This window comes from Alligator mississippiensis, chromosome 2, assembly GCF_030867095.1.
Source record: "Alligator mississippiensis isolate rAllMis1 chromosome 2, rAllMis1, whole genome shotgun sequence".
Taxonomy (NCBI): domain Eukaryota; kingdom Metazoa; phylum Chordata; order Crocodylia; family Alligatoridae; genus Alligator; species Alligator mississippiensis.
The window spans coordinates 96,836,830-96,860,354 of NC_081825.1; the positions used below are offsets into that span (position 1 = coordinate 96,836,830).

Genomic DNA, 23,525 nt, shown 5'->3' on the forward strand with positions numbered 1-23,525 from the left:
ATTGGTAAGACTCCTGTCGACTTCACTAGAATCAGGATCTCTTTTTTGAGCTCACTGAGGAGATGCACCTAAGGCAGCATATACCCATAAATACATAAAGCAAAGGCTCAAAATACTATGATAAATTTATACACATAAAATTATAGGAGGTACAGAACAATCATGATAGATACAAAAGTTCTTCAAAATAAAAATTACTCTAGTTTTTTGGAACAATACCAAGGTGCAGGTTGTCAGGCAGGAAAAAGGGGGAAAGCTGGGATGAGGTTATCTCACTTCAGTAAGTGGAAACTTCAGTCAGAACCTACTGGATTAATCTTCAGATTTGTTTCTCTTTTCCTTCATTTATTTTATTGCACTACTAGCACAACAAAACTTAATCAGAAAGTTCCATCTGGTCACCAGTTTTAATTCGTATTTCTTATTGCTTCAGAAAATTAAAAGCAATTCTCTACACTGAGTAAAGTAAAGGCAACCCAAGCAGCACTGTTCTAAAGCTCTAGAGTATCATTTTCTTTTATAATGTAACCTCTTTGAGCTGCTTGTAACCTATAAATAATCCTGCATTTTAAAGAAATCCTTCTATGAAAAGCAGAATTCCTGATGGAATTTAACACTTGAGACTATTTTTAAAGTGTTTTTGATTAAAAAATTAATTTTAGACTAAAATAATACCATTATTATAACAGGCTTACTGAAAGTATTATGTTGCTTAACAACTCTGTCAAACAATTCCTTCACTTATTTCATATGAGATAAAGTCAATAATAATTGGAGATTCTGTTGATTATTAATGCTGTGTCCCACTACAGGGAAAACCCTTTGATGTGTATTTCTAGGTTCACTGGAATTTTGCCTCTTAAACAAACTTAGTATTGGTCTTTGTGTCTATTTTTTTCCTTGGGTGAGGCTGTCAACTGGAATCTTCAAATTGAAATGACCACATGAAACTGAAACCCTAAACAATTTCAGATAATATTGGGATGGACAATTTATATTACAAACAGAGTTTGGATGGGATGGCTTGTCTGAAAATAAACGGTTATGTTAACCTGCAAGCCTGTGTTACACTGGCTTTAGAAACACTGAAAGATTAGGACTTAGATATGTACCTCATACAAAAGACCTTAGGTTTTCCCTTATATCCAGGGGTGAAGGGAGAAAGTTCTTGCTCTAGGCCTGTGTTAGGTGAAACCATATGCAGTTGAAATTTTATATCTCTGACCTTATATATGAAGTCATAGATAGTTTGAAACAAGAGTTGTAACAAGAGTTGTTGCTCTTAATTTAGGAAATATCAGGCCTCAGACATAGCAACCCAATAACAGCTCTTTGCAATTTTGGCTGAAAATAACAGGGGAAAACACAAGGAGGCAAAAATACTAGCAAAAACTGAGAAGAGAGGAGAAAAGAGCTATCTGCTAAATCCTTCTACACTTCTCCTTTCTCCACCCCACAAGAAGGGAAACAGCAAATAAGGAATGGAAAGACATTATCAAAGGACATTTTTATGCAGATGCCAATGAAATGGAAAGTACTATACTGATCAGTGCTTTTATCTATTGAAACACCGTGAGTCATTTTCTTCTGTGCGTGTCTTCAACAATGTCATCTGTATGAGGCTCAAAAACAAATCAATGGTTTTTTCTGCTGCAATCTGGCCATTTTGCCAATTGTCTCTGCTATATCAATATGTAAATCCCATTACTTTAGAAGTGAGGTAAAATATAAAGTTGGGTGACTGCTCCTTGGTAAACTGTAGAATACCTACACATAAACCTGATATGCTTCCTAAATTACAGTACCTGCTTTAGTTCAAAGCCCTTTAAGATGGTGTACAGTATAATGGGACTAATGCCAAAGGGTGTGATCACCAAGAAAGTGATACCATTGGTTTCCTGCTACAGAGAATTGACAGGCAACTGAAAATCATGGCCAAAGTAGTACAGGCTTATGGTGTGAAGACGAGAGCATGCTGTGTTTTTGGGAGGTCAGTTCCCAATAACACAGAATCAAATTCAGCTCAGCAGTGTTGCTAAAAAAATATACCCACAATACTTGAATACCATTCTAGAAGGCAAGAAGTTTGCTTCTAGTTGGTTAGCAGAGGCACTAGGATTAGAAGTGGTTGAAGTTCCACTACTGTGGAATGAAATCAGTGGAGCTACACCTACTTACACAGTGTTGACTGTGCCCTGGGGGGACTTGTCTGAAGATTTCCACAGGTCCAATGAGTACAACAGTAACTCTGCCCTAGCTGACTGACCTGAAACATAAGAAGGGCATTGTGTCAGAGTGGATTATCTTCTAAGGGCATCAGATATTATTTTCCAACCTCAGGGCCACATACGATTCAAATTGCAGGTGCAAAAACCTATTAAAAACAGCACACCTAGATAATTTAACAAAACAAAGACAATGACATTTCAAACAAAGTTAAATCATCCCCAAAATCAAAATCTATTATCTCTATCTATTATCTCTGTCTCTTGATGTTTGAAATGTAAAGGTCAGCATAGAACACCTGCAATATGGGGCTAAGGATCTCACTGGCACAGGACACAGCCCAAGAAAACTCTCTGGCTCAGTTTCTGCCATTTTTTTATTGCTAGATTAATACAGTCTTTAATGAAAGACCACCCTGAGGCCACCCACACACTTAAACAACAACATGCAAGTACAGAACTGATAGATAATATACGGCAACCATTTTAGCTTAAGTTGATCATCTGCTGGGGTCAAAAAGAAACTTCCCTTTCTCCTTCCATTTCACTAATAAGATAATGGCAAATTGGTTAGATGTATTTTTTTATTTATATTTTGTTCCTATCTTCAGAAGCTTTAGTAAAGGCCTGGTCTGGTATAGAAAACCAGTTGAAAACTGCAGAAAATGAGGAAAATATTTTTATATATACCTGTAGAGAAAACAGCATTCAAGATACAGAGGTAATTTTAGGGGATCTAAAAGCCTGAAAATATTCCTTTACCATAGTTATCTTCCAAACACAGTAATCCTAGTTATTCTTCCCTGTAGAACAGTGATTATCAACCAAAGTGTTGCAGCACGCTGGAGTGCTGCAAGATCCTTCAAACGGTGCTGTACAATATTACCACTATTAGGTGTACAAACTTAGCATAAACACCTAGCATAACATCCACATCTGATTCACAAAATAAACCCAGAGATCTCAAATAGTACTGTCATCCATAGTGTCAAAAACATTCAAACCTGTTTTGGTCTTTGAGTTCTCTGCAACAGAAGAATCGTTCTATTTTTAACATGGTCAAAAAAATGAGTGAAAGCTAAGATTTGGCACTTTCTAAAGGGTGCCTGGAGTCTAAAAAGGTTGAGAACCACTAATGTAAGGACATTATTTTATCTGGCCGACTAGGTCTCTACTCTGCTGACAGCCACACCCTTCATGTTAAAAACCAACAAAAGTTTTTGTCTGTCCCTTATTACACATGCTGAAATAAGATACTACAGTCAGCCTGTGAGCAATCCAACAAAACACCCCATGTCTGAATACCCCACTCCCTGATATGCTACAGGGAGATCTCGCAGTTCACAAAAAGGGATAAGAATGCATGCTAAACATAGCTTACAAGAAAGCAGAATTTAGAGATCTCTGACCCTATACACTGAAATTTAGGAGGATCTTCTTTCAAGTGGGACAAAGAAGAGTGTGCCTTGCTTAGATGATACATAAATATAGGGCTTTTGTCTTGCATGAAATTCCAATTTACTCTTAGGTATCCAGTGCATTTCTATATCAATAAGAAACTTGATTTCACAGCAAACTCCCCTTTATACCTGCCTTCTTCAATAGAGAAGTCTACACAGTTAGTCCAGATCCACTGTCATGCATGTCTTTATGCAACTCCAGCAATTCCAAGGCACAGCATAATCTATAAACACATTGTAAATTGAATGCTACTGCCCAAAGCACAAAGAAACAAATAAGAATTCCTTTACCTCAAAGTAATCTGCTGGGAAAGACAATCATGCCTTGCTTGTCTGCAATTGATCAACATCCTGTAACTGTGAGAGTAAGCTTTCATCTACTATTTGGTCATTGGAACAGAGCATTACAGAAGTTTTTTTTTATGGGATTATTTTTGGAAGCCATTTGCTATGGCATGGGGGGTCAGCAATATAAACATGGGGCCTTTTTCAATCTTACTTACCCTTCCAGGGAAGGGAGATGTTTGGGGATGGAAGATATGTACCCTCTTCAGTTTCTTATATATTCCTCTTTTTTTCAAGTATGCAATTAAAGGGCAGAATCCAGTAAGATCCTATAAGAGTAGGACTCTGCCTAATGTGCTGTTAATATTTATAAGCTTTTAACTTATTACTACTTATTTCAGAAATGTTTTATTACATCATAATACCAGGCTTTGAAACAAGTCCAGTAATCCAAAATTTAGCATTTTCACACCAGTATGTACTTAAGCCACATTCTGAAACCATACCAAAAACCTGCTGATTTGATGTACTGATGCCTCCAAAGTACCAAAGAATAATAAAATCCAGAAGAGTTCATGAAGGCAATTGTTAAAGAAACCTGATGCAAGGATAACATCTATACACAACAGCTTCAGCCTATCGGGAGCTCTGACTAGGAAGACTGTGCTCTGTTAAGCCAAAGGGAGTCCAGGTGGATACAAGGAGGCTAACAACACAAAGCTTCCTACACAGTCAAGACCTAACCACCTCTTTAAAATGAAGCCAGTGAGCAAAACAGTACTATAAAGGTGATGCCAGCAATCTGGGATTTCAGTTAAGTGCACAGAGAGATTTAAATTGCCTATGACTGTGGATGATGGCTGCAGTGGTTACCTGTGGTAGGTTAGGGTGCTGTATCTTGTGTTGCATCAGTTAGCCGTAGTCTTATGAAGAGTTTAGATCAGTGGTGCCCAAAACTTATTCCACTTTGGGCAATGAAGAAAGGACAATGTTGAGAGTGTCCATGGACCAAATCCAAATCTGATCTGGCTGCGCAGGGTGGGGCAGAGGGAGTGTGGCCTGCCCCATGCAGCTGGGGGGCGGGGGGTTAAGGGTGTGGCCCAGCCCTAATCCAGTTGTGCTGGTGGAGAAAGGGGCAAAACCCAGCCCCAATCCCACCACACTGTGGGGAGAAGGGGGCACAGCCCAGCCACAATCTGGCCATGCTGGGGGAGAAGGGGACATGCCCCAGCTCACAGGGTTTGGGAATCTGGCAGCAAGGGAGGGGAGGCAGCATTACTTGCACCACTCCACCCGCCACAAGACTTCTGAACCTGTGGGGAGCTTCACAGGTCAGACACATTTGGCCCACATGCCAGAGATTGAGCTCCTGTGTTTTAAATGATAGGCTGTACGGGACAGTTTGGAAAGGGATGATCCTGCCTCAGGCAGAGGGTTGGACTAGATGACCTTTGAAGGTCCCTCCCAGCCTGACTTCTCTGGGGTTTTTATGAACAGCCTGTCCTGTTCCCTAGAGCTGCCAGCCTCCTCCAGGCCCTGGATCAACTCCATTCAACGTTATCTTGTGACTGGCACATGTCAGTGAAATGCCGGTGCTAAATCACTTCCCCCTTGATCCCAGTCTACTAGAGAGCAGCAAACAGCGTTGCCAGGTCTTAAAGATGAAATTATCATACTGGAAACTCAAAATGATCATATCTGCTGAAAAACTATGCTATGCTGAAAGAATATGCAAATAAGTCTTTTTCTTAATTTACTGTCTCTTGCTTCTTGTAAGAAGCCAGTGAGTGAGAACTGGGTCATCAAAGTTGAAGTGCTTCTTTATTTGGAGGCAAACAGTCATCATAAGAAAGGGCTGACAGCACACCCAGAAGTCAGCTAAGAACCCCGCCCCCCCCCCAGCAGGACTTGGGTTTTGCATGTGCTGCATCAGCAAGCTGCCTCGAAAATGATGGTTTAAAAGCTTGCTTAATAATTGATCTCCAACTATTTAGTTGGTCTAATAAAAGATATCAGATTCACCCAAAGAACCTTGTATGCCTATGTCCTTAGACAAACACGGCTACAGCCTACACCCCTCAAAAATGATGGTACATTTTAAACACTTACTAATACTGGTTGTACATTGTATAAGGGTGGAGATTATTGTACAAGTACGATCATTACAGTCCACCTAGCAACCCTGGGAGCAAAGTTCTCTGCCCAAAATCACTTATGTGGCCTTTTCTGTGGCTTTTGCACTTCCCTGACCAGAAAAGAGGCTCTGGCCTGGGGTCCCCTCCCGCCCATGGGGCCTCTCCCAGGCCCTCATGCGTTGCCCTCTCCTGGCAGTTTCATAGCGCAGAGCCCACGGGCTCCTTAGCCTCGCTGGCGAGCCCGTGGATGCTGGCCCGCGCCCCAGCCCGTCTTCTCCCTCGCCGCCCACGTGTTGGCTTCCCTGGGGGGGCGGGGCACGCTTCACACGCCTGCCACAAACGTGCTCCTCCCCCACACGCCCCTGCGGCCGTTACTGGCAAACTGAAGCGTCATCACCATAGCAAACCTCTCCCCCAGCGGACCGCGGAACAAGCGCGCTGGAGCCAACCCGAGGGCGGTGCTGGGGTCACATGATCCCCGCCCAAGCTGGTCAACATGGCGGCTCCCGTGAGTGGCGGCGGCCGCCTTTGTCGGCTGGCCTGGCGCCGCCGGGCAGGAGCTTTGCACAGCGGGGCGCAGCCCGCGGCGCTCGGCCGGGAGCCGGGGAAGGTTGCGGCGGCGCAGAGCGGGTAGGGCCCGGGGCGGCCGGGCGGGGAGGGCGAGGCCTGTCTACTTGGGGCGCTCCTACAAACTCCCCCGTCGGCCTACGTCAGGACTCACGTCGCCCGCCGTAGGGGGTGCCCCTGCAGAGTTCCCCTCCCCCCTGCCGCGTTCTGCCCTAGCCGCGCCGCCTACGTCAGAGTCCACGTGACCTGGCCCAGCTCCCCCGCCCACGGGTTCCCCCCCGCCCCGTCCCCCTGCAGCTGCTGGGAGAGCTGGTGCTGGGGGGCTGTGGCTTTATTTTGGTTTTACATTTAATTTCTGGGCTATTAACACTTGTCATTTATTGTATCCAGCACATACTTCATCATATACCCAGCCACCCCCAGTTGCCCTCTTTTTTGGAACTGGAAATATGGTAACTAGGGTTGCCAGCTCTGACTGAAACTATTCTGGGAGATTTTTTTCTTCCCAACATGATGTAATGTTATTAATTGATTTAATTTTCTTTAAATCTCCTATTTAAAATCTCCTGGAATTCATTAAGTAGTCACTGGGAGATCAGTGCTGATTCCAGTAGACTCCCAGCCAATCCAGCAGGGTTGGCAACCCTAATGGTAGCCCTACCTGATTGCTAAGCCTAAACCATCACCAGCCCCAAGGGATACTAGACCTCAGGAAAAAAAACTATTAGTGAACGATGATTTAATGCAGACTGATTTTGAAGGTATCCAGGTTGTAGCTGTATTGATCTAGAGGCAAAAGGAATCAAAACTCATGGAAGAGGTGATATATTTTATTAGACCACTTAGATACTTGCAAACCAGCTAGATATTGGCTGGGATGATCTAGTTGGGGATGGTCCTGCTTTGGGGAGTTGGACTACATGACCTCCTGAGCTCCCTTCCAACCCTCACTTTCTATGAGTCAAACAAATTGTTTTATTTTTTTGCAAGCTGTTGGGCGCACACACCCTTCATCAGGCATAGGAGAGAGCAGAAATTGTAAAAGTTCTCCTAGGTAGAAATGAAAATTCATATTTTACAGGAGAGCTGAAGGTGTGGTAAAATCTATTTGGAATAGTTAATTTTGTCCAGGCACAGAGAGAGGCTGAAAAAGTCTTTTTACCTCAGAGTTGTCTGGGGACAAGCAGAATGTAGAAGCATATTTCTGCTGGTCTTGCTGCCCAAGTGCAGGGGGCCTGGACCCGACAATCTGTAAGGTCCCTTCCAGCCCCTAAAATTTATGAAACTATGAAAGAATGCTTAGCCTTAACAATTTGGAAATTGAACAGTGGCACAGGAAAGAGTGAGGGGGGAAAAAAATGAAACCAGAGGAGAGATGAAGGAATCGGTTATCTTTAGAACTTAGTAAGAGAAAAGGTGAAGAGAGAACAAAACGTTCAGGAACCAAATCAAAAAGCAAAGCGCTGATTTGTTTGAAAAGTTTGGGGCTGTTTGACATCTACGTGAAAGAAAAGCAGCTGAAAGACTGTATGAGTAGTAGATTGTAGTCGGTAGACACAAAGAACTTAAATGCTGGAAAGTTGTCGTTGGTTTTGGACAACAGCTTAAAAGGATTCCCCTAAATCAGGAAGTGAAAAGATAGGTCTGAGCTCCAGATCAGTGTCCATGATTTCTGTTGCTAGTTCAGAAGCTTCATGCCATACTATAGTAACTACTTCAAGACCTGACTTCTAGGGGAGGGGGGAAGCCCCCAGCCTTGCCAGCACCCAAAACTAGGGGCTATTACATGAGACTTCTGGCTGTGGACCCCAGCTAAGGATGACAGTCATAGGTCTGTAGGCATCACCTGGAGCCTAGTGCAGTGGGTGAAAGCCCCAAAAAGGCCATCGGGAGTTTTGGTGCCCTTTTGAGGGTGTTGACAGGACAGCAGTCTGGTGCACCTGTGGAAAACCCTCATACCCCCATGGAAGCCAAGGCTTTGATCTGCATGGATCTGAACACAAGATCAAGGGATTCATGTGGGACACTTTGAAGATTGTGCTTAGGAAGGAGAAGAGCTTTAAAGGAGTTGGTTGTGCAGGGAAAATTAGGCCAAACTTTAGATTTTGGTAGAAAAAGAGCCTGGTCTACACATGTGACATTTGTCCCATGCCATGGCAGAAATAGTTTCTAATTGGTTATTCAATAAACGTTGGAAACGGAACATTGCACTTGTATAGCTGGAATCAACTAAGGATGTGCCATAACCACAAACTAAACTGATTAGCTCTGCGTCTGAGCTACAATCAGGCCCCAGAATGGAGGGGCAGATGCAGTCTAAATCTCTACCGACTTGTAATGCCAGAAGGGCCATCTAAGCATTTTTGGACTGAGAATCTTGCCACTTTCTAGTGTACTCTGATCAGCAGCGAAGTAATTTAGCATTGATATTTAAATTGTCATAAGAGATTTATGCAGATTCCAAGTTAATTTTGAATGCAAGCTCTCCATATTTATCAGAGTTGTTCTTTCAGGCCCTCTGCAGACTCTGGCAATCATCAGTGCATTGTTTTATGCTTGCTTTATACTTTGGAGACTTTTCTTTCGAACTATAATAGCTAAATTCTTATTATTTTTAAAATGAAAACTGAAGCTCTGGTGCATAAGATTACAGCCATCACAAAAAAGTACCTGCTGATTGAGTCACCATGAGTGAATCCAGTATGAATTGTGGAAATGCAGAAAGAAAACACTTACTTATGCACGTGCTTAATTTCACTGGCCCTGCGTTTCATTTGTTTAACTGGTTTCCAGTTGATTTAATTGGAGTCATTGTGGTGACTCCTGGTAGCAAAGCTTTAAAAAGTTTGCATAAGTTTTTGAAGGATTGAGGACAGTTACTTTAAATATTCTAATAGGTCTGCAGTTGAAAACTAGATAAGGCTCTTCATTTTTTAAAATGTAATTTTATATGGTTCCAGTCAGCATACACAAGCAAAAATGGTTGTAGAAGACTTTATTTGAATGCCTGAAAGTCCTACATGATAGTATCTGCCTTCCTTTAATGAGTGATTTATATAGGATATGCTTGATTAAGTTTTGGTGATCTGTAGTGATGTCCTCAGCTATTGGAGGACAGACACAGAATTCAAGTCTTGGCAAGTAAAAATTGCATTGTGTTCACCTTTGAAAGAAACACTATATTTGATATATTTGTTTAATGTTTTTCCATAGCCCACTTATCTGTTATAACTATCTTGGTACTTATATTTGCTGAAGTGTCCTGCCATAGAAATGTGATTTCACCACTGAAATATTATTTGTGTCACTGCATTCGTACAAGGCCAGATAATTACTTACAGAAACCGTCGAGCCATTCATACTGTAAAGGTGACCTCTTTCTCTTGTCCATATAAAGGTTATGGATGTGAGAATTGCAATTACTTTTCAGATGATATGGAGAAGCTTTATCTGTAGAGCATGTTCAAAGAGCAGTCACTCTCCAGTTGAAATGATGATTTCTCTATTACCAGACTACTAATGTTTATGCTAATCTGGTACTAACATTGCTCTGGAGAGCCACCTTTCCCAGCATGCTAGTGACTAGCTGACAATGTGTACATAATTTAATATGCCACCTGTTTGTTGGAGACTTATCAAACTAGTTGAGAAGCAGTTGATATTTATGATGATTTCATAATTTCCATGGGGTACGAAATTGGGGGGTTGTGCAGTATGTTCCTTCACATTGCTTATTTCAGTGCAGCTTTTCATGGAAAAGTTTTCAGATTCATACATTTATTCTCATCTACTTAAATCATCTTTAATGTGTACATAATAAAAACACTTGGCCGCACTATTTGCCTCAAGATTTATAAGATTATAGATTATAAAAGATGTAGATTAGTCTGTGGCCTCCAATGCAGCAGCATAGGACCACAACACACTATTAAGTGGCAAGGTTTTTTTTGTTATTTTGTCTTGTATAAATTTTCCTAGTTATTAATGGAGTGATGCACACTAATTATATGTTATTTCTCCTCTTTTTCAGTGTTGCTCCCTGGAGAGCAGTGGTGGGTCTGGAAGTTCATGCACAGATCAGTTCCAACTCCAAGATTTTCTCTGGCTCCCAAGTGCAGTTTACAGCACCCCCTAACTCTTTGGTATCTTTTTTTGATGCTTCTCTACCAGGAACCTTACCAGTAAGTTGCATTTAACCTTACCTTCTCTTACAACAGAATCTTAACAATTTTGCTGAGCAGATTTCTCAAGGCACAATTTTTATCTTTCCTTGTTCATAAGAGTTTAAATCTAGCCCTGTTCTTGAATTTATCTGCCTGAAGCTCCTACTTGGTAACTTTAGATCTTTATTTTAATATTCTTTGAGTAATGTATGTTGTAGTTGTGTAACCACAGACCTCTGAAAATTCCTGATAAGGAAGTAATGCAGGATTAAGGGTAAAAATTTTATGAGCCCAGAATGAGTGTATTTGCAGGGTAATGTTGATTGATGTTTGTTGGTTATACTGTATTTAGTTAGTAAGCAGCACTAGAAGTTCCTTAAATATTTGGAGGTATTAAAATCCTACAAAAGATGAGCATGTTAGATTGTCAAGCAGCTATTGCCATTACTTTGCCTTATGTGTTTTCATGTAGCTGTCATTTACTGTTTGGAATGCCTCAGAGTTGTTTTTTGAAGCAAAACCTATCTGATTTGGAAAACTGTAAACCGTTCTTATTTTTTATTTATATTATGCTATAAATATTCATAACACTTTACAGAGTAGTAAAAGAGGGATTATGGAGATAACTCTTAGTCCTAAGAATTTATTAGTGGCAACATAATTCTTTTTTAGTTTAAAGTCTCATTTGAATTTTTCAGTATGATTTTTCTCTAAGGTGACCATGACAGTAATTCTTGTGAGTACTTGCACATTGTAAAGCTCTTGGGGATCCTTTTTGGAGAGAGGTGCCATATAAATGTAAAGTATTATGTATACAAATTTGATGTGTTTGAAAAAGTAACTATTGAATGGGCTTATTCATACATCAAGTATATTCTGTTGTGGTCTTTGTAAACGAGTATCAGTGGAGTCAAACTATTTAAAGCAGAAGTGCTTCACTGACTGACTTCATTGGAAGTCAAACCTGAATTTCTTTTATTGTCCTATTTGAACACTTTCTTCTCTGAAAAAGAACAGTAGGTGGGATTTTTTAAATTGGGTATAAACCTCTGGAAAGGCACGTAGGATTTTGGGGGAATCCAAACCATGTGGAAAACACCTTGGGGAGCTTGAGAACAGAAATGTGACTTCAGTTACAAAGTAAAAGGTATTATGAAAAGTAAAAGTACTTGTGGAAGTATTAGAAGGTGGATGGGGGTGGTATAGTTTATATTAGATTATTGGATTGGTGGTAAATTCCAGGGAGATGTCACAGTATAATGAGAACTACCCCAAGGGAGGGTTAAATTCTTATGAATACACTGTTTTCAAAAGATTTCTGGTATCTTGTATGGAACTGATGAGAGCAACTGTTTTCAGGAGATGTTGGTGGTACTGAATTGGAAAATAAATTCCTTTTTAATTTTGAATCTAGTACATAGCCAAAAACCAGGAAGGCAGGATTAGAGCATGGGTTTTATGTCTGTCTACCCTTCCTTTCTACTGTCATTTTTGCTGTGGTTTAAGTTCAAGGTTCTGGTTTTGGCCCATCTAGTTAATACTTGGTCAGTGAATGGAAATCAAATCACCTAATGCATATATTGAATCAAATTGGAAGTTGCCCAGGAAGAAAAAAAAATAGGCCAAAGCATGGTGGAATTATAGTTCATGGAGGGTTTTCTGGCTCTATATGTCTTTGTTAAATAAAAATATCTTTTTCCTCGAGATTTGTTTTCAGTCTCATTTTTGCTCTTTATAAAAGGGGCTGGCTCTTGCTTTCATGAGTGTTCCCTAGCGGAAAATCATGGGCTTCACCAGCTACAGACTTTGGTGGAGAAGATAACTGCACCTGATTAACAAAGAACCTGATGATTAGATTAATAAAAAATTAGTGATACTGCTCTTGTTTGCTTCCTTCAACTGCTTTTATCTGTATGGGAGGGGGGGGATCCTAGTCCAAATACAATGAGGGCAGAGTTGAATATGAATATTTAAAATTTTCTTGTACTTGTTGGTAAGACTGTAGTATGGAGCCCATTCTTTATGTAAGCTTTGTTTTCCCACAGCATTCACTACATCAGCCAAGACTGATCTTTGTTTTGGCATCGGAGGACTGATTTGTTTAGGCATGTGCATTAGAAATATCTGGAGAGTGATAGGAAATGATATTTTTGCAAATCTTCTAAATAATTTTAGACCAAAATTTGTACCTTTCTTAAAGTTGTATTATTTTGCTGGAATAAGTCTCTAGGATCTCAGTAACTAATATTTCCTTTGAACTCTTGCTATTTTGCAGAGAAACTAATAAGAAAAGCAATATTTTAGTAGAACTGGGAAAACACAATATTTGTGCTGCGTCTGCAGCAGAGGATAACTACAGTAATAAATGTTGTTCTGAGAACTGTAGTGACAGTTATCGGAATCACAGGGATTTAAATTTATGGAGAGATCATCCGACAGTAGCAAAGGAGGACCATCTGTGTATTACTGTGCCTCCTATAATGCTTCCCCAGTGGTGCCAGAACGAATGGCACTAAAGGAAACTGATATGATTGCCATACATTTCTGGATCACTAGTAGAGTACAGATGTGCGAGTGTCACATCCATTTCATCATGCTGCTGCTCATGATGTGCCTTAGAGAAAAATCTGTGGGCATGAGCCACAGTGCAGCTGCAATCCTATTTGGAAATGAGGTAGAATTAAGGGATAGTTTGAGGAGTGGGGAGGTGGGGTAGGGGAGGGAGTGCCCACATATCTTTCCCAATGACAGCGGTAGACTACAGCTATATTCTTCTGGCTTATACTATAATCCTATATAATTTTGATCCTCCTGCCATGGAACTGTTGGAGAGAATTACGTCCTGATCAATCATGGTACTTTCCCAAGTATAACATAGACAGCTTTTCAGAGACTTATTTTATTCTCCGAGGGTTTTGCTGTCTTGTAGAACTCTATAAGAGCTTTCAAAACTATAATGTGCACAAGTGTGCACCTTATTTTTATTTTTTTTTAACCACCTCTCCCCTAGGTATGTGGGCTCCAGTGATGAGCTCTGGTTAGCTACCTTTAATATTAACAGGGGCTTGGGCTGTAAATAACAGCTTCTGAAGATCCCTGCAATTGCACAGCCAGGTGACATGTGGCAGGCCCTGTGTAGCATTCTGTATATGAGCTATTAAGGCTACCTTATTTACAACCTGAGCTTTGTTCTGTTGAAGTTAATCAGGGTTGTTGCTTAATGGTAGATGAAATCAGGTCCATAATAAAACAACCAGACGGCTCTCAGCAACGCAGAATAAACCACCTAAGACACCCATGGGTAAGGCACAGCTATTTAAATCATGCAAATAGTAAAAACCATTTGCCAAATTATGTTGCTTTTGATGTTAAAGGGGTTTGTTACATGTTACCTTTAGGCCATGCTAAATCAATGGAATATGATGGAGTACTAAAGTTAGAATGTGCTGTGAGCAGTTGCATGTTTATGGGTGATATGGTCTCTGACCTGCACAGCTATCACTTGCTGCTAAGGGACTGGCAAGCAGGGTACAGTTAGGAGTAAGGATACCTTGGCTGCAAGGATCGGGGAGGGAGAGGGTTGCAGCAATGGGGTCTTGGAGCTGGGAGGCGGTAAAGCATGGGGCCATGGGTCTCTTGTTTCCTCTGCAGGCCCCCTGAATTACTGTGGGGGAGAGCTCTGCTGCAGGGAGCCTTCCACTGACCCTGCCCACCTGATCTCAGTTCCCACCTCCAACAGCTCTCCCTCCTGTTCCAGCCGCCTTTGGAGCGTGCTGTGTCTTTCCATGCTCCCTCCATATTAAACCTTCGTAGCTCTGCACTCTGGCTTCCAACCCCTCTATGGCACAGCCCTCTTCCACCCTTTCTAGTCCCAGACAAGAGGTGCCACAGTCCCCATCAAACCACCTGGCAAAGGGAAAGCTGGCCATTGTTGGGGTAAAATGGGGCCAGACCACATGGGGAAAATTTCAGTTAACATTGAGTAACTGTTGTTAATTGAATTTTCCTGCAGGATTTGCTTGGTTCTAGGCCAAAGGTGAAGCCCTCTCCAGGGAAGGTTGTGAGGGGGCTGGGATTGGGTTGGCAGGGGTCAGTGGTGGGCTTCCCAGCTTCATACTTCTGCCGCCACAGCACCCCCTCACTCGGCACTGGTGGGGTTCCCACCTACCCCCAGGCAGTACCAGCCCTTGGGCAGTAGAGTTTGGGAGGATGGGTAGATCCTCCAGGATATTAGGAACACATTGGAGGCCTTGGCATAAGTGCCTCTGTCTTGTATACATTCTCCATTATGTAATTCATAGATGTTAGGGACTGGAAGGGTCCTCACAAGATCATCGGATCCGGCCCCCCTGCACTTGCGCAGGAAAGATTGCTGGGGTCAAATGACCCCAGCAAGGTTGTACGTCAAGTCGTTTTTTAAAGATCTCCGGCATATGTGATTGTACCACTTCTGAGGGGAGTCTGTTCCAAACCCTAGGCACTTGAATCATAACTAAATTTCTCTTTATGTCCAATCTGAAGCGATCTTCAAGCAATTTGTGTCTGTTGTTTCTTGTCTTACCCTGGGGTGCCTTGGTGAACAGATGCTCCCCCAGGCCTTGATGTATGCCCCTTATATATTTATAGGCTGCACCAAGTCTCCTCTAGGTCATCTTTTCTCCGGGCTGAACAGTCCCATGTTTTTCAGCCTCTCCTCATATGACCTGCTCTCCAGACCTCTAATTATGTGTGTGGCCCTCCTTTGGACTCTCTCAAGTTTCTCCACATCCTTCCTGAAGTGCGGCACCCAGAACTGGATGCAGTCCTCCAGCTGCGGTTTCACCAAGGCCGAGTAGAATGTGAGGATGACATCCTTAGTCTTGCTTGAGATGCATTGGTAGTTGCATGCCAATGTTTTATTCGCTTTGCCAGCTACAGCATCACATTGGTGGCTCATGTTCATTCTGTGGTCTATCACAACCCCTAGGTCTCTCAGTTTTGGTGCTGGCAAGTACAGCACTGCTGAGCCTGTAAGTGTTGCAGATTATTTCTCCCCAGATGGAGCATTTTACATTTTTCCATGTTAAATATCATTAGGTTTTAATCCGCCCACCTTGCAAGCCTGTCCTCGAGCATGACCACACTCCTCCATAATTTGGTGTCATTTGCAAACTTTGCCAGTACACTTTTAACACCTGAATCCAAATCATTGATGAAAATGTTGAAAAGCACTGGTCTGAGTACTGAACCCTGAGGGACGCCAGTGGTCACCTTCCACCATTTTGACTTAGTTCCGTCAGTTAATACTCTCTGGGTCCTATCTCGGAGCCAGTTACTTAGCCACCACACTGTAAAGTACTCGAGGCCGCGTTTTCCCAATTTTACTATGAGGACATCGTGGGAGACTACATGAAAGGCCTTTTTGAAATCGAAGTATATGACATCAACCTAATTTCCCTTATCCAAGTGGTGAATTACCTGATCATAGAAGGAAATGAGGTTGGTCAGGCGTGACCTGCCCACAAGGAAAAGCCATGTTGTAATGATTTAAACCAAACTAAATTTGGGTAACTTTATATAAAGATAGGCTTGCAAGGCTAGATTCTATGTTTTTTGGTGGTGGAAACAGAAAAGCATTGACTTAAGTGTTTAACCATAGTAACACAAAGAAAGCAATTGAAACCCATTACCATAAGGAATGGCACTCCTTGTCAAGAGTCCAAACTTAAATTATAACATTTGTAAAGCCATCCTAATTAAACAGTTAAGTGTTTACCACAAATGCTTTACTTAGCTGGGGAGGGGGTCTTCATGATCAATCCCTTTCATTAACATGTACTCAGGTTGTAGACAGACCCATCATTAGTGCTCATATTATCTATGATTATAAACCTGGGGGAAGGGGCAAATAATGGACCTGATTTGTTGGGAGAACTAAAGACCTAATAAGAGCTCAGTTCCTGGGGTCCAGCCTACACTCGCCCTCCCAAGTGTGAGTGGGTTTTTGTATTTCCGTTACCTGATCTGAATGCTAGTTAAATTTATTTTTAGCTTTCCAATAAAGTGATTCTCTCAGAGATACTCCACACCCTAAGTGTCATCACTATAAGACACAGGTCACTTAGCATGAGTTTTCCTGCTTCACTGTGCAGACACTCACATTTTAGTGCTTGTGGTAGGCAGCTGGGCAGGCATCACTGCTGTGTGCGGGAACAAGGTGGATGAACTGGAGCAGGCACCATCCCACCAATACATGCCCAGTCCGGCTGCTCCACAGCAGCAGCTATAGGTTGGGGGCAGGCTGGGCTGGGTTGGGCAGCACTCCAGTCTGCCTGCCTAGTTCCTGCATAGCAGCAGCAGTGCCTGCCCGCCTGCCTGCCTAGTGAACCGTGCGCTCTGCCTCTCTGCTGGACTCTGGCCCAGGACTTTTGACCTACCAGCCAGGAGCAGGCTATGGAAACAGAATGTTCAGGTTTACCCAGGACAGATGAACACCCTACTTAAACCAATGCTGAGAGCTTATGGAAATCTCATGTTGAGCATCTCTAATTTTATATGATTTTGAATCCTTTTTGTCATATCAGATGTTGCTGAGCAAGGCTGTGCCATCCCTGTCTGTCGTGGGTAATTGTTTGCATATCTTAGTTGTTAGTACTGTAAGCTCTTCCCTCACCCAGGATGGCTCAATGAAGACCTCTTTCCCAGGACCCCTCTCTTAGATGTTCTTCCAGCTGCTGCCCAGTGGCATGTCTGCCATGGCAAATGCCTTAATGTCACTGTTGATGCACATACCAGATACTTCCAACTTTAAGCTGGGATAACTTAGCAGATATGAAGTTGTTGCACTCTGGTTATTTTTTTTTTTAATGGCATTTTTAATGCATTTGTTCCATTCAATTTCTAATCTTTTTTTTTTTTTATTTTGTGTGCTTTCGAAGAGCCATTTGCTTTCAAAGACAGATATGTCTGTACGGTTGCTGGATTTCCATAGTTAATGTCCATCTGTGACAGGCAGGGTAGAAATGTTATTTCAGGTGGAGATTCATAGTGGTCTTTAAGTTGTAAGGATTTAGCCCTGTTTTGTTAAAGTTGGTGCCTGGCATATTTGAGACAGTTTCCTTTTGGTTATCCCCATTGACTTGCGTATTCCTGCTGAGGTATATGAATTGACCCACCTCTTATATTCCTCTGCTGCTTAACATTATACTTGGGTTGAGGGTTGTTGGGGTGTTAGATCTTGTTTTTTCATAAATAGTTATCAACTACATCTCTGAGGCATTATGCAGACTTCCAGTTCTTTGGTTGTGCTCTAAGTTAAGAGTAGTGTCATTGGTGAAATCAAAATATTCTTGTATTTTGTTCATCCATGTAATGCCTGTTATATTTGTCTGCACTTTTTCTTTGGGAAGAAATCAATGGCAACTCCAGACAGAAGAGGTGAGAGAGAGAGCCTCCTTGTGTGTTACACCTATTGCTCAAGTAGGCATGTGCTCTAACTGTGCCTGTTGCACCTTGATAGAAAGCCTTGATGATGCTAATTATTTTTGTTAGCATGCTGTAACAATTCAGGACATTCCAGAGTGAATCGTGACAGGCTTTAAAATGCCTTCTTTAAAATCTCTGAAGCTTATGATTGTTGCTTTTTGATTTTCTCTGATTACACGTAGGATGTGTACTGTAGCAAACAAGTCATACGTTAGCCTGGTGAGGATTTATGCAGCCCCTACCTCGCCCTACCACACTAGCAAGGTATATTAGGCCTAGAAGGAAAAACCTATAAGTGGAAAATTCAACTCAATTTAGTAGTAGTGCCACAAGGGAAACCGACCTGCAAACCCTCACTCCCAGAGAACCCCTAGGCTGAGGCCAGACCCCAATTTGTCACTTTTTAAAGCTTTTAATGCTTTTTTTAAATGCTTTTAATGCTTGTGAGAATGCTAAAACTTATACTGTGAAACTTAACTGGAATTTAACCAGTTAAGGGCCCTTTTTCAGAGGGCGTGTGAGGTGATGCTGCTGTCAGTTTTCAGGCTCCCCTCCCCCCTTTTTTTTTCTTTCTGGGAACTTTTTTTAGCGCCAGAGGTGATATCTCCCCTGGAATTCTGCTGGAAGACTCAGTTTTCCATATCTTGACCTGAGGACTGGAGGGCAGGTTAGTACAGGGCCATGTTGTGCTCCAACTAGTGCTGCAGGGTGATTGCATTCATGATGGGGTGAAAACCAGGATGACACGTGGTTTGACATCTAGTCTGCAGATGTTCCTTTGGCTTTGCCTCAACTGCTTCCTTTTTTCTGCTTATGGGCACAGGCAGAAGTTACATTTTTTGTACAATTGGCCCTTTCTTTGAAAGCACTCTGCAGCCATGCCGTGATGACATAGGTGCACGGATGCAGAGTGCTTTTGAAGTGGCCAATAGCACAAAAAATTAACCCTCTTCAAATGAGGTATCAGATGAAGGTGCTCTGGTTGGGGAACTTCTGTTCCCTAGGGTTAATCATTACGTGATCTGTGGGCACAGATGATGCAACAGGTGGGGCACATTTTCATCCAGTTTTATGCACCCACAGCAGGGTGCAGGGCTGCAGGTGGCCCTCTGCAGCCCAGCAGATGCGACCCAGTACAGGAGGGAGCACTATGCCAGCATGGCCTCTGAGGTGAGGTGCCCCCTGCCCACCTGGCAACAGCAGGGGCACAACTCCACACTGCTGTGCCTCACCTTTGTGCTCCCTTCTGCCCACTGGGCTATGGCTGGTCCAGCCTGGCTGCAGCCCCGCATCCTGCTGTAGGTGCAGAAATCTTGGGGGACACATGTTCCCCCGCCACATCGCCCATGCTCCCCCGCAACACATTGCCTGTACCCCCTCCCCTCCCATCCCCATAGGCTTGCCTGGAGGAAAGTGCTGTCCACCGCTGCCTGGCTGCCGCGTGCATGTGTGCATGCATATGCACGTGGTGCTCCCTGTGTCCCATTCTCCCCAGTCACAAGCAGCGCCTTGCTGGCTGGAACTGTGCCAGCGTGCAAGAGAAAACCCTTAGTTTCCCACATTTTTCTCCTTTAAAGGGCAAATCTCTGTTTTTCTGCAGCAAATGGAAAACCCAGATCCCTGCTCATTATCATAAACTTCTAACATCGGTGATTGGGCCTTCACTTGCAGATGTCCCAGGCTTTAAACATTGTCCTTTTCTCTCTGTGCTCTGGGTGTTTAAGTCAGTAGTTTCTCCAGGTGTTTATCTGTTTAGTACTGTAGTTCTCAACCTTTCTAGACCTAAGGCATCCCTAGGAAAATGCCAGCTTCTTAGATTTATTTCACTTGTTTCTTGATGACAGGAAAATAATAGAGTAATTCTTTTATTGCAGAGAACTCAGGCCACAACAGATCAGATTGTTTTTGATACCACAAATTCCTTTTTGCCATCTCTGGATTTATCTTATGAATTGTTTAGGCGCTTGCACACTTAACTGCCCTAACGTTGTGCAGCACCCCATGGCATCCTGGGTGCTGCATCATCCTGGTTGAGAATCAGTCACTTAGCACATTTTGGGATTGCTCTGCCCCTTACATGCTCTTTGTTCTTGTTAGCTTTTCTTTGTTTAGCCTTATCCGCCTTCTGGCTGGTGTAAACTTGCCAGTTAGAACCTTGTTGAGGTAATATAGTGTTTTGCTGTCACCTCTTTTAGCAGCCCCTTCGCTTCTATGGTGATGTTATCAATTTGTTTTCTCTTATCTTTCTGTGGTGCTTTTTACTGTTTTATCCTTTTGGCTGTTGCTGCTGCTATTTTATTGGAAGTTGATCTTTACTGTATTTTGCTTCCTTTCACTCAGGTAGTCCAGCAACTAAGTTATTGTAGCATTTGTGATATTGTCTCTCAGACTGACCATTACATGTCAGTGACCTCTTGTGATGATTTTTATGTCTTGTCTTGTTCAGTGGCTTGGAAGTGGCTGATGTAATGTCGGTTAGCCTTTTGCTATCGGTTTTCTTGGTGCTTTTGTTTTTAAGTTTGAGCTTCGATTTTGTCACGTATGTACATACTATGGTCACGTCCCTCGGCTTCTCCATGTGCTCCGACATCCTGTTCCTGGTTCCTCCCTCTGGGGAATTCCATATTAGTTTATGGCTGTCCCTGTGTGAACCTAGTTTGCAGCTTATTAGGCCAGACATTATTAAACAGACACTTGAGGGTATCATTAATTAATATTTATAGATGATTGTAGAATTGATCAGTTGTCTCATAAACCACTATATAAATGAAACTATCATTTTCATATATCATGTTTGAAAAACCTAGCTTGGAGCAATTAGCCCTTAATTGGCTCCCAGTGTAAAAGTGATTTTTTTTGTTTTGGAAATCATAATTAGCGTTCCATTCTCTGTGTTAATCATCTTGCCTTCCTGAATATATTATTGTTTTATTTTCATTTTAAATCTTTTTTTAATCAGCTCCTGGCCATCAACATTTGTTTACTCCATGGATTTTTAGATAATATTCATCCATTTCCTTCATTACCTGTGCAACTTTTGTTGTTGAAGCTATGCATCCTGATGCTATCCTGCTTTCCTTGGTCTCTTACCCCTCCAATGGATGATGACCTGAGACGGCTCACACCTGGACTCTCCCTCACACCCCCCCCCCCCGCAACTGTACCCTGCATGCCATTATTTGTATCTGTGCATATCTTTTAAAACCCACAACTCCCTAAGGATGAGACTTCCTTGCAGAGGGGCATTCTGTATCTTTCTTCTGTCGTGCATTTAGCTCCCCCATCCCCTACCTTAACCCCTCCCCCCAGGCTAAGTAGGTTACATTCTAACTTAGTTGGGTCCTCCCCCCCATCCACTCTATACTTTGTAGCCACCCTTGTCCTGGTCTCTTATCTTCCCCTCCTCCCCCCCACTTCAACTTTGTAACTTCCTTTTAACATCCACTAATAGAACTTTTTAGCCCTGCTTTCCTGATGGCTTCACTAAGACTGGCCATTTCATCTAAGCTATTTACTTTGATATTATTTTTGCCTAAATCATCACCTTACTATGTTTCTCTAACAATATTACATGAGAGTAGGTGGCCAGTCTATTGCTTACCCTGTGATCTCGAGGACCAGTAGACTTCTTTTCATCTAGTCCTCACTCTTTGATCTTCCTGGCTTAAGTAACCCCCCTAGGAAACAAAACTCTCACTGACGTAGCTGAGTCATGGGAGCACGTAAGCCTTCCTGCCTTGACAAGGTGCTGTTTCCCAGGAAACTTCAGTGTGATATCAAGAAAAAGTTAGGCAGAAGTGTGTACATATTAGTTATTTTAAACCTGAAGTTTCCTATTAGTAGTTAATGTAATTAGAAGACTCATTTATCATGTATGGAAGGAAGCAAGAAGAACTGCAGAAGGAGGAAGATGAAAAATCACTCAAATTCTGGCAAATGTGTTCTGTATCTATAAAAAGATCCTGCTTCTGCTACTGAACACCAAGCAACTTAATGTCCACATTTTTGATTAATCAAAATTATCACTTTAAAGAGTGAGGGATGTAAAAAATGTGGAACAGTTCATTTAATAACTCCACAAAGTGATTTAATTTGGGCTTTCTAAGTTTAGTTAAGTGACCTATTAAGGAGTAAGGAGATATGTTTGGGCCAACTGTTACTTTCTAAGTAAAGAAATAATTGTCATACTTTGTGTGCCTTCATTGGGGAAAAGTGGGCCCCACTTCGGCTGGGGAGGCTCCATTGCCTGAATGATGCCATACAGCTAGCCACTGAGACAGAAGTGGTAAGAAAATTGGAGGCCCTAGAACAGTGATGGAGATATGGAGAGATCTGAGGTGAACTGGAACAGCTCATAAGAGTATGGAAATCTAGTCCCAGAGCAGATGTGCAAGAGAAGACCCTCCTGGACCACAGTGGCTGGGATGTCGTCAGGAAAATACTGACAGGTCACAGCTGACACTGTGGCAGCTGTGATCATTTCTGGAGGGAATGCCAGAGAGAAGGTGGCATTCAGGGCAGGGGAAACTGAGGTGAGCAGTGGAGAAGGGCCCATACATCACTAGCAGACACAGAGGCCCACAAAGTTGGCAGGGTGGTGATTATTGGTGCTGCAGGGTTGGGATACTATCTGGACGGAAAGCTAGGAGAAATTCCTTGCCAATTCCTCCTAGATTCAAGTACCCAGCTATCCATTGTACATAGCTGGGTATGGTAGAAAACTATAACAGAGACCAAAAGAAGCCTTCAACCCTGTGGACTAGTGGTCAAGGCTTCCAGTGGAGGAGCACTTCCAATTCTGGGAAAGTGGAGTACAACCATTGACTTCCAAGGCCTGCAGCTCCCATGTAAATTCTTCATAGCAACGGATGCCAATCAAGATGCCTTGTTAGGCACTGACTTCCTAAAAAATTATCAGGTCAATCTGAGTTTTATGAATTTTGTTCCTTTCTGGGGAGCTGTTTTCCCCTGTATAACACAGATGGCCAAATGAAGGTATGTGAAGTGGTAGAGAAGAATTTAAATAACAATATCGACTAGAAGTGAGACGACGATCACTGGCAAACTGAAGAAATGGTGCTGTGAAGAAGAGGAGAGCTTATTTGAACCTAAGTTCCATGAGGAATTGGGATTCCTGGTAGGAACTCCAATGGGTAAGAGCCTCAAGGGTGAAATTCCAGTGCATGCTGCTAAAACAACATAACCACAGGTTGTATATTAAGGCAC

At 42.4% G+C, this 23,525-nt stretch overlaps 1 protein-coding gene across 6 annotated transcripts in view; it reads left to right on the top strand.

The window, feature by feature from the left end:
• The first annotated feature begins 6,519 nt into the window (after positions 1-6,519).
• The window catches only part of GATB (glutamyl-tRNA amidotransferase subunit B), a 68,328-nt gene continuing 51,322 nt past the window's right edge, over positions 6,520-23,525 (top strand). For 2 of the 6 annotated variants that reach the window (XR_002088369.2, XM_014611518.3), the window contains exons 1-2: positions 6,526-6,735; positions 10,703-10,853. Coding sequence is in view for 3 of the 6 variants with exons in the window: in XM_014611518.3 (XP_014467004.1) it covers positions 6,602-6,735; positions 10,703-10,853 (285 nt within the window). In the remaining 3 variants the exon portion in view is untranslated. Of the gene's footprint in view, positions 6,736-10,702; positions 10,854-23,525 lie in introns of those variants that run through there. The other 4 variants (XR_009459814.1, XM_059721982.1, XM_019481499.2 and 1 more) reach the window with 4 other exon arrangements.